The sequence below is a fragment of the Terrapene carolina genome, unplaced genomic scaffold (genome assembly GCF_002925995.2).
Source record: "Terrapene carolina triunguis isolate 2854851 unplaced genomic scaffold, T_m_triunguis-2.0 Scaffold66, whole genome shotgun sequence".
Taxonomy (NCBI): domain Eukaryota; kingdom Metazoa; phylum Chordata; order Testudines; family Emydidae; genus Terrapene; species Terrapene triunguis.
The window spans coordinates 57,347,578-57,359,768 of record NW_020664417.1 but is presented as its reverse complement, the minus strand read 5'-3'; the positions used below and the strand labels follow the sequence as shown (position 1 = coordinate 57,359,768).

General features: G+C 42.2%; 1 protein-coding gene across 1 annotated transcript in view; it reads right to left on the bottom strand.

Annotated features, from left to right (window-relative positions):
- Window positions 1–12,191, bottom strand: part of GABRG1 (gamma-aminobutyric acid type A receptor gamma1 subunit) — a 73,519-nt gene that overhangs the window by 16,433 nt on the left and 44,895 nt on the right. Inside the window, exons 4-5 of the mRNA XM_024211691.1 lie at window positions 11,404–11,624; window positions 6,594–6,676 (exon numbers count right to left, since the gene is read on the bottom strand). Coding sequence (XP_024067459.1) covers window positions 6,594–6,676; window positions 11,404–11,624 — 304 coding nt within the window. The remainder of the gene's footprint in view (window positions 1–6,593; window positions 6,677–11,403; window positions 11,625–12,191) is intronic.

The window sequence follows — 12,191 nt, the reverse complement described above, 5'->3', positions numbered from 1 at the left end:
GTAGCTACTTTTATTTATTTCACACTTAATTTGCTTTAAAAGGTATAAATGCATTTGGAAACTTATTTGCCTTTCCATGCTGAATATTTGGGGACTGATTCAGAACTGCGTTAATCCAGTTTTAGGTGCACTAGGAGAACACAATCTTTCAGAAGACAGAGGTTATGTCTACACTACAGTGGCACAGCTGCAGCTGCGTAGGTATTTGCTACAATAACAGAAGGGTTATCACTGCTGTAATAAATCTACCCATCCTCCCTCAAGTGGCAGTATCTAGGTCCACAGAAGTTTAGGTCACCTTAACTACATCTCTCAGGGATGTGACTTTTCCACACCCCTGAGCAGCATAGCTAGGTCAACCTAAGTTTTAGATGTAGACCAGACCTGAGCTGTGAAAGCATGTTTTGTTGAAGTATTTAAGAAGCAAACATTAAGCAATAATATTCATTTAAGAAGATTCACTGTAGTTACACTCATCTCCTATTACACTGTACATTAAGGAATAAATTGTTTAGATGTGTTCAGTGTTTTATTTTACCAGTGGTAGCACAATGTCCTTGGGAACAAATTAATTTTACATGCTTAATAGAGTTTATACTAAAGAGGATAATCCTGTAAGTTAGTAATTCTTATTCATATATACTAGTCCCACTGAAAGCAATATGTGAATGTATAAGATATAATTCCTCTGGAGTCAGAGGCCTGTAGCTGGCTAGCTGATTTGCTCCACCTGCTGCACCTAATAACGTACTGAAACTTAATTCTCTGACCCTTATAAAAGAAAGCAGCAAGAAATGGAGAAGTGGGACTGCAGCACACACCAGAAAGCTTAGGGGCTGGGGCAGTGCTCCCAACGGACTGCTACTGGAGGGAGCTACTGTGGAGAGAAATTGCTCCAAATGGACAGAAGGCAGAGTCTGAGGTAAGAGCAAGAAAATTTTAGTTACTGGAGTTACTGGCATGAAGGACTGGCATGAAGGGACTGCTCGGCCTGCACAGACTTTTGAGGGAAGAGTCTGCAAGGTTTTGCTTTTGTTTGTTAAGAAGGCTTAGATAAAATGACTAACCTTGCTGGAAACTGCTTCCCAGGATTCCCTGAGAGAGCTCAGACAGAATTAACCCAAGGAATGAGTGACTCATCAAGAGCAATGCCGGTAGGAGAAGGGTGCTTTAAGATAGTCCCCAATCTGTTTACAAGTGATGCCCAAACAGGGGCCTGACCTAAACCCCTTCCATCAAGAAAGGATATGGAGAAGATACTCCAAATAATGGTGAATCAACAGCATGCGGAGAATGAAAGGAAATTCCAGACGGCACTTCTGCCACCCAACAATGCCTGCAGGAAGCCCAGCTGGCGGAGCATGAGCGGAACAGACAGTTACAAGTTGAAATGGCCTGGCTGCTCTCACAGTGGCTGCTGGTAGATGGGAACAGCCCCAGAGGGGTGGCCTGCACCAGGGCTTCACCAAGTCTCACCTTGATGAGCAGCAGTGATAACCCGGAGACTTACCTAACTGCCTTCAAGTGCATTGCCCCCACAGCAGGCTGAAAGAGGAGATCCTGGGTGTCCCAACTGGCCCTGTACCTCACCAGAGAGGCCCAAGCAGCTTATTGGGCCCTGAGTGTGGACAAGGCACAATCCTACATGATACTAAAGGCAGTGCTTATGGACCGCCTCTGTCTCTCTCCAGAGGCTTATCAAAAGAAATTTCAGCCAGAGCCATTCCTTAAGGGAGCATGCCCCTAGGCAAGTAGTTCCACAGCTTTAGGACTCCGCTACCTGATGGCTAAACCCAGAGACCAAGACTGTGGCAGAGCTTATGGACAATACTGGACTACAACAAACCTGAACATTCTCCCTGTAGTATTCAAAGCTGGGTTTGAGTTTTACCTGACATCCATTCAGAAGTCACTAGAGACAGCTGAGAGGTTTTTGGAAGCCAAATTGTCTAGGAGTAGGAAATCCAGTCTCCCTGAGGGCTGGCCACACTTAGGACAGTGTCAAGGGACAATAACCTGTCAAACCAGCAAGGGTCATAGTATTGGTGCGCCCTGAGCAAATGAAACTTTACCCTCATCACAGGAACATCAGGAACAGGGGCTCCAAAGTCCCAGACTTTCAAGGGACCACCACCACCCTCCCATGCAGGGCCAGCGGTATGTTACCATTCTGGGCAACCTGGATAGAGACTATGGGAATGCCCTGTGACGGAATATGACTATTTAGGATGCCTCTTTGGCCAAGCAGGTGAGAATCCAAATCAACCATTAGGACTGAACCCAAGGCTTTTCATGGTCCCTATAAAAATAGGGACAAACAGAGTGGAGGGATTGATAGATTTGAGGTGTGGACAAACTGTACTTCAAAGGGACTTAGTCTCACTCAAAGCCCTGGATCCAGAGTGATCCATCTGACTTTCCTGCATTCATGAAGAAACCTGTACATACCCAATGGCTTCAGTTGTTTTGCAGTTAGCAGATCAGGTAGGGCACTTCCAGGTAGAGTGTTGATCACCTACCCTGGACAGTGATCCTGGGATGTGACTGGAAATGTCTTCTGACTCTCCTGGAAGGAGAATCAGTTCCCTCCAACCCAGACCCCCTACCTCAAGAAAAGACCCCTTCTGAGGATGCTAGGACCTATTTGAAGTCTCATGAAGGTCCAGAGCTCACAAAGACATTCAAGGAAGTCTCAGGATCAAGCACAAGCCTAAGCCTATCCTGGAGTTGACTCCATGGAGCCTGGAGAAGGACCTTCCCAAAGGGTAAACTCTGTGAAGGGAACATCCCAACAGTCTGTATGTTATCACTTATCCATGGACACTGCAGATCCCGTTCCTATCTTAGACTACAGTGTCTTGAGTGACACCTTTGATGTTGTGGCAGCTCAGCATGATGACCAAACACTACAGGAAGCTTTCAGTCAAGTTACTGCTGCCAACAGGATGGTTACTTTTGAACACACATCTCACCAGTTTCCCTGCTTTGAATTATGGGAAGAGATTCTGAACTGAGTAGAGAGACACCCATAAACTAAAGAACCCAGAGATCCACTCCTAGTCCACAAATCTGCCAAGCAGGAGTTCCTATGGCTAGTCCATACTCTTCCCATGGTTGGACATCTGGGTAAGGTGAAAACCCAAGAAAGATTGTTGGCTCAGTTCTTTTGACTGAAGATATGTAGAGAGGTAGCCGATTTCTGCTTGCCATGCCCTGATTACCAAAAGGACCCCCAAAGGGTCAGGGCCAGGCCACTCTCATTCCCCTACCCTCATCACAACCTACTGTGAGCAGGTAGGGATTGATATAATAGGCCCTCTATAAAAGAGTGATTGATGTCACAAGTTCATTTTGGTTCTTGTGTACTATATCACCCAATGTCCAGAGGCAATTCCCTTATGAAACACCTTTGCCTCCACCCCTGAGCGAGAGTTACTCCAACTGATTTTCTAAGCTGGACTTCCATTGGAAGTAGTCATTGATCAAGGGACAAGTTTGGGCACTGCTGAAAGTGTGACCACTCCAGTAGTTTATCTTCCTCAGGCCGATGGTCTGGTGGAGGGGTTCAATAAGGTCCTCAAGAATATGTTAAACAAGCCTGTGGGAACAGAGGCCAAACACTGGCACCAGCTGCTCCCCTATTTGTTGTTTGCAATACAAGAAGTACCACAAGCCTCCATGGGCTTCTTTCCTTTTGAGATTCTTAAAGGGAGACAGCCTCAAGGAATGTTAGACTTAGTTAGGGAGTCTTGGGAAGCTCAACCTACCAATGTCCTCCAATATGTCAGTCAAATGAGGGAAAGATAAGAACTCGTGTGCCTCTTTGCCCGAACTAACCTTTCAGCCCCAACAGATCCAGATGCAGCAATATAATAAAGGGGCTAGAGCAAAGGAATTCCAACTGGGATACTAAGTGCTCCTACTCTTTGCCAAACTCTTTGGAAAACAGGCTCTTGGCCAAAAGGCACGACCCATATGAAGTACTCTATCAAGTGGGACCAGCAGATTATGAAATTTACAGCCCAGACCAGCAAAAACAAGGCAGATTATTCATGTAAACCTGTTAAAATCCTAGAAGGTACATGAAAGCCTTGTCATCCACCTGGAGGAGGGAGAAGAGGATCTGATGCCTCAGCTTCCTAAGCCAGCCAAATTTGGGATAGAGGAGGTATCACTTGGGAAGGGATCCTCTAATGGGCAGAGAAGGCAAATAAACAACCCCCTGAGATCTTAAAAGGAGGTGTTCTCCCTATTACTGGGACAAACCTCCATGGTGCCTCACTACATCCACATAGGGTTAGGGGCCAAGCCCATTCAGAAGTCATATCAAATCCCAGAAGGTGAAAAACCCATTCATTCAGAAAATACAGGAAATGTTAAGATTGGGAGTCATCAAGGACTCCTGGTGTACTTTGGTAGTTCTAGTACTAAAGCTGGATGGGACCATCCGATTTTGTGTAGATTTCCATCAGATAAATGCCATTTCTGAATTTGATACCTAGCCGATGCCCTGAGTCAATGATCTGCTAAATTGTCTCGGTCAAGCTTGCTTTATAACAACATTAGCTCTAATAAAAGGGCTATTGGCAAATTCCTCTCTCTCTCGATTCCCAAGAAAAACAACAACTTTTTTCTACCCCAGTGGGCCTATTCCAATTTACCATGCCCTTTAGGTTGTATGAGGCCCAATCCACCTGTCATAAGCTGATGGATCAGGTTTTATGGCCTCACCATCACTATGCCACGGCCTGCCTAGATGAGAGGGTGGTATACAGTTGGGACTGGCCCACTCAGCTCCAGAACCTAGCAGCTGTCCTTCAAGCCCTACAGGAAGCCCATTTAACAGCAAACCCAAAGAACTGCAAAGTGGGAAAGGAAAAAATATTTTTTTTCCTATCTAGTAGGGGAACAATAAGGTATGATACCTACTTGACAAAGTTGAGGCCCTAGCAAACACCCCCAAACGAAGAACCAAAAAGCAGGTATGGGCCTTCCTAGACCTAACAGAGTACTATAGAAGATTTGTGCTCAACTTTGCCCTGTTAACTGCACCTCTTACCATCCTGGTTTAAAAATAAATCAGCCCCTGGACAAGTCACATGGTCCCCTCAGCGTGATCAAGCATTTCGGAAAATTAGGCAGATTCTCTGCAACAAGCCAGTGTCCCTTAGCCCCGATTTCACTCGAGAATGCATCCTACAAACAGACGCCTTGCATTACACTGCAGGTGCAGTGCTACCCCAAAACTTCCATGCACAACAGCACACTATCCTTTACATAAGTAGAAAACTCTTAGCCCAGGAAACCCAGTACTCTGTCATTTGAGAAGGAAAGCCTGGCCATACACTAGGCTTTAAAGGCACTGACATACTATCTGTTTGGAACACCCTTTGTCTTAGTCACTGACCAGGTGGCACTAAGATGGCTCCAAATCATGAAGGACTCAAATGCCCATGTGACAAGTTGGTACTTAGACTTTCAACCCTTTCAATTTATAATAGAGCATTGGCCTAGGAAGGACCATTGGAATACAGGCTTGCTTTCAAGAACCGAAGAACACAGCAGGCCCTGTGGTAAGTGCCATGACAGGCCCACTCAAGACAGGTGGGTATGTGAAGGTATCAGGGATAGTATTCCTCTAGGGTCAGAGGCCTGCAGCTGGCTGATTAGCCCCACTCACTGCATCTGAGAAAGGTCTGGAACTTAAGTTGGCTGACCCTTATAAAAGAGGGCAGCAGGAAATAGAGACAGGGACTGCAATACCCTCCAGAAAGCTGAGAGGCCAGGGACAGTGCTTCCAAAGAACTGCTACTGGAGCTACTGCAGAGATGATTTGCTCCAAACGGGCAGATGGGATACTACGTGGAGTCATTTATGGCTGAGGCTCTGAGGTAAGAGCAAGGAAACTTTGGTCACTGGAGTTACCAGTGCAAAGGAAGGGACTCCTCAACCTACACAGACATTTGAGGGAAGAGTCTGCAAGGTTTTGCTTTTGTTTGTTAATAAAGCTTAGATCAAACAACTAACCCTGCTGGGAACTGCTTCCATGAATTCCTTGAGAGTTTAGTTAGAATTAACCCAGGAAGTGAGTGACTCAGCAAGAGTCAAGTCTGGTCTGGTAGGAGGAGGGCACTGTAAAATAGGCCTTAATTCTTTTACATAGTGGGCCTAGTTGTGGTAATTAAGTGTTACTTTGTTGTGACCTGATCCTGAAATTTTATGCTGTTAAATATACTACATGTAGTCACTTAAATGCAGGTAAATTTTGCAGATTATATACATTTCTTCCTCTCCTAATATCTGATCCAAAGCCCCCTGAAGTCAATGAGCAGATGGCTGTTGACTCCAGGGTGCTTTGCATCAGGCCCCTAATTGGTAGGATTATTTTTAACCTTTTACACTTCATTTCACTGCAACTTTAACATCATTCTTTCAATTCAAAAGAAGACCAAGCAAACTATAAACAGCTAATTTTTTTCTGTTCTGCATAATTTAATGTGCAATCTCTGACCTGCTGCTTTGCAGCCTATCAATCAACAGTGTCTGAATTTAAATAAAAGAAAATAAACATATTGAAGTATTTTACCACCTACAGCTTGAAAACTCCAGAGGACAGGAATGCTCATCCATAGGAAAGTTATGAAGCTGAAGATAACATTCAGCATTAATTGTCAACCTAATTAGAAGAAAAAGTTTTATGAGTGAGGTTATGTTCAAGCACCTAGACTCTTTGGGCTACATAATTAGAGTACATGCAAGTCATTTTGGCCAATGAATGTGTATTAGGGATAGGCAACTGGCCATGTACAAAAAGTATTCAGTATCATTTCTAAAGAATGGTATCCATCACCAAATACTACTTGAAGACTCATGTGTCTGGTCATGCTAGTTTGCATGACCAGTTATGCTACCCACAAGGTATATCAAGTATGCCATTCTATTTTTGTATCCTTTCAGCTCTTCACTAGTACAAGCTGATTAAAATAGGAGGCGCAGTTCTCCCCTCACTAACCAAAGAGGAGGGGGAGTTATAAAAAAGTGCCACTTACCCAAGACTGGGAGAGCTCTCCACCAATATTAGCAGAGGCGCCAGAGCTGTGCTCCCTTCACTGCACCCCCTGAAAGTCTTCAACCACATGTCCTTTATGTGAAAGCCATTGATAGATGGCTATATGTTAGACCACCTAATAACCTACTCTATTGGCTTCTTTTAAAGTGGAATTTGGAATCATTATGCTTGATGACTAGACGTGCAATAGTGGAATTAAATCCTGCAGATCTTACTCATGTAGGTAGTTTCAGTTAAGCTCATGGTACAAATATGAGTAGCAGGATCAGGCTCTTAAAGAGAAGATGCCCATGGGTAACATTTTCAAGAAGATAAATGCCCTAAATCACTCCAGAAAATAGGACTTAGGCTGCTGAGTCATTTAGGGGCTTTTGAAAATTATACCTTACATCTACGCAGAAAACTTTCAAAGGCACAAATTAGGTCCCCAGCTCCCATTAACTTCCACTTGGAATTAGGCACCTAACTGCTATTTGTGCAATTAAATCTCCCCTTCTTTTTGGTAGGGGTCAGCTAAACTGATTTCTGAGAGAAATACCATGCTTAAATATCCATATCTCTGTGTGGTTGGAGGGGTGCCAGGGGAGAACCTGACAAGCAAAATAGGACTATGAAGTAAGTTGCTATTTTATATACACACTTCTCTGGGGCCTTTTTGGAAATCTGACCTGACCAGTTGAGACAGATGGATAGACTTTAGGATGCAAGAAGAAAAGGACTTATACCATGCTGTAGAAAACATACTATATTTCAATTTGAAAGTTTTGTGTCCACTGGGTCATGTGTTTGTTTGTTTCTTTCTTTCTTTAAGTAGCTAACTACAGTACATGCATTTATTCCCCATGTTTTCTTTTCTGTGATTTGCTCTTTTTGGATAATTAACCAATAAAATCAGCTTTTATTTAAGACAAAACAAATTAGGTTTCGGATCACAGATGGGTGTCTTGAAGAGATCAGCTGACCAACCTCAGGAAAATCAGTCTGCCTATGAAGTTGAGGATGAAGAAGTGCCAGTCCTGCTCCACAAAGTGCCAAAAGGGAAGTGGCTAAGGCCATTAGGGGTAATTGTAGACAAATGGTCTGATGTGTTGTCAGATCCTGTTGTGGCTCCTTCATTTGCTATCATATGAACTTTGTTTTTCTCCATTTACTTCCACTTTAGGCCAAATTCAGGCCATCTCTTTCCCTGATACAAATGTGTGCATTGGACAGCACTGGGTTTTGCTGAAGGTCGATTACACTTCCTGTCTCATACACTAGCTTGGTGACATCACTCTCATCCACTGCTCTGGGAGAGCTTACATGAATGCTCTTCCCTAGGCCTTCTAAAAGAATGTTAACCAGAAACAGCAGCAACAAACCTGGAACTGCAATTGGACACGCAGCAAGCTGGCTGGAAGACAGTAGAAGATATGGGTATGAGCAGGTTTGGTGGTGGTGTTCCAAAAAGTTAACAAACATTTTAAACATTAGCAGATGAGCATAAAACTCTATACAGGAAATTGTACTGAAGAGGATATACTCTTTACAGAGGGCTATATCAGAAGTCTCTATCAGAAAACTGCACTCTTCAAAATAAGATATTTTAAAAAAAATCGAGTTAACAGTGTCCTTTAAATTAGATTATTTTTCCTTCTAAAGGATTATTACAGGATACTACACTATCCTATACTGGCAAACAACTGTTTCCCATGACGGGCACTCCTACCCCACATATACTATACTATCCTATACTGGCAAACAACTGTTTCCCATAACACTGGTCTACAATTTTTGAGAAGTCGTCTGCTTCAGAAATAAAATGTGTTATTTATTATGTATTTTGATGTGTTGAATTCAAATATGACAATTAAAACAACTGATTGGCTACTGTTTCTAAGATATTTAAGTTTTTACATTTTATGTCTATGTATATTGTGTAGATAGTAGAGTTTTAATCATAAATTGTAAACCTAGGTCTTTTCATGTGTTTATGGTTGCTTTACATGATAATATTTCACCTGTCCTGTTTATGTAACACTTTAAAAATCAGCAAAAGGGTTATATAAATAAAATTTATTATGAAACAAAAGGCAAAAAACTATTCTGTACATAGTTTAGTCCTATTCAGTGTCTACTCGGCGCTTCTTGGCTTGTCTCTTGTATTCATTAAATGGAGCATTTCTTGTCACTGTCCAGCAATAGTCTGCAAGCATTGATGGGCTCCATTTGCCCTGATAGCGTTTCTCCATTGTTGCAATGTCCTGGTGAAATCGCTTGCCATGCTCATCGCTCACTGCTCCGCAGTTGAGTGGAAAAAAATCTAGATGAGAGTGCAAAAAATGTATCTTTAGTGACATGTTGCAACCAAGGCTTTTGTATGCCTTGAGGAAGTTTTCCACCAACAACCTGTAGTTGTCTGCCTTGTTGTTTCCGAGAAAATTTATTGCCACTAACTGGAAGGCTTTCCATGCCGTCTTTTCCTTGCCACGCAGTGCATGGTCAAATGCATCATCTCGAAGAAGTTCACGAATCTGAGGACCAACAAGATCACCTTCCATGAAGAAGAATGGGACAAGATCCTTTTGACGGTCACAGAACATGGAAACCCTAACATCACCTGCCAGGAGATTCCACTGCTGTAGTCTGGAGCCCAACAGCTCTGCCTTACTCTTGGGTAGTTCCAAATCCCTGACAAGGTCATTCAGTTCACCTTGTGTTATGAGGTGTGGTTTAGAGGAGGAGGATGGGAGAAAATGTGGGTCCTGTGACATTGATGGTTCAGGACCAGAAGTTTCATCCTCTTCCTCTTCCTCGTCTGACTCAAGTGAGAATGATTCTGGTGCATCAGGAACCGGCAGTCCTTCTCCGTGGGGTATAGCTGATGGAATGTTTGGATAATGCACAGTCCACTTTTTCTTCTTTGACACACCTTTCCCAACTGGAGGCACCATGCAGAAGTAACAATTGCTGGTATGATCTGTTTGCTCTCTCCAAATCATTGGCACTGCAAAAGGCATAGATTTCCTTTTCCTGTACAACCACTGGCGAAGATTTGTTGCACAAGTGTTGCAGCATATGTGTGGGGCCCACCTCTTGTTCTGATCTCCAATTTTGCAGCCAAAATAAAGGTGATAGGCTTTCTTAACCATAGTGGTTATACTGCGCTTTTGTGATGCAAAAGTCACTTCACCACAAACATAGCAGAAGTTATCTGCACTGTTCACACAAGTACGAGGCATCTCTGCTCACTTTGGCTAAACAGAAATGTGTCCCTTTGCAAAATCAAACACTGACAAATAAGAGAGCACGACACTGTATGATTTCTAGAGCTGATAAAGGGCAATTTGTTCAGCAGAGTGATGTAAGCTTCGTTATGATTGCATCATCCACGACTTCTAGGAATAACATGATGCAATTCATATCATGTATGACGCAATACCAGCTTCAGATTGCATCATTCATTGTTTTGCCTAAAAAGCAAGTACTGTCCAAACCCAGTCATAGATTTATTCATAGATCCAGTCACAGGTGTATTTTAGTCATTTCTGGTTTAAATTGAGATCCCTTCCCTTTATAACTCACTTATCCTCCGCCATTCCCAAGTCAAGGGTCGTATATACTGACCCGATAGCATATCTTGAAAACTAGAGCCAATCAACAATTTTAAGCATCATTTTCGTTCTCAGTGACCCAGAATTAGTAAAGTTTGACTACATTTATTTCAGAAGCATTTTGGCTGTAGAGCAGTGTAATGGGCACTCCTACCCCACATATATATAAGTATTTATGACTAATATTTTAACTGAGTGCTTTCTTTTATTCAAACATAATCTTGTGAAATATAGCTATAGAGGACAGTTAAGAGTTCAATTCAGTCCAGTAAGTCTGCTGTCCAGTGTACAGTTGGAGTGCTGACACTTCAAGAGTTAAACACAAATTATGGTATTGGCTTGTCACATTACATTAATCTTATTTATCTTTACTGTCTTCTTGTAGCTAAATAAAACAAATCTGCCCCCTGCTCTGATTTAATTTCTTATTGAACAGTACATTATAACAGCATATATTTTATGTTCCTCTTGACTAAGCCACAACTAATTCCTCTCCACATTTGTTTCTGAGCCTCTGAACTTTGTAAGCAAAAGGGACCTGGAAGTTAGTTCTTACTATAATTCTTTCCAAGTCCCATTCACAATATTTTGTTTATTAATGATAATGCATTTATTTCTGTCATTTGCAATTGTTTTTAAAGTTGTAAAATTAATAGGTTTAATTGTAATGGATTGCAGAATATAACAATGAGTGAAAATATTAATGAAGAGCTCCTTTACATCCAGTTAATGAGCCCTTACCTCAGAGTATATAATACTCGTCCATCACTCCAGATTCGAAGCAAACGATTTGGAGTCGTGATCCAGTGAGCATCAGATTTTCTTGAGTTCCGGAAGAAAGTGTCTGGAATCCAAATTTTTCCAACCATATTGCTATTAAGCATAAGCACTTTCATTGAGCTGTTAAACTTTAGGCGACTATCATACCAAGTCTGGGCAAAAATTATATCTATGGTGTATTCCTAGAAAAAGAGAAACAACCATATAGTTTTTTATATTCACACACACACACATACACACACAACCAAAGCCTATATGCCAAATATTTTTTAAAAAATGTTAAACTTAAGGTCAGCGCCTTCATTCTGCTATGGACTCCTTTGCAGCGCTTGAGGAGTGCACAGCACTTCTAGCCTCTGATATAAAAGGAGTAACTAAGGAATGGGGGACATGACTAAATCAGTTGCCAGAACAGCCACTTGGGACCATAGGTACCTAGATGTGAGTTAGAGCAGCCCAAAGGCTCACAATGCAGATAGAACTACTCTTTCACCAAGCATAACTTGGTTAGACCAGAGTTTCTAGGCCTGGTTGTTGTTGTGTTTTTTTTTTTAATTACCTTGAACATTTTGTGAAAAGTTTTCCCATGGGTAAAATGTGGTCATTTTTCAACATTTCCATCAATGTCTCATGACAAAAATTATGGAATTTGTCTACCAGTCAAGTTAAACACAGTTTGAAAAATTCATGAACACGCAGCAAGGGAAACTTCACTATTTGCCATGTAAATTTTGATCATGACCACTCTC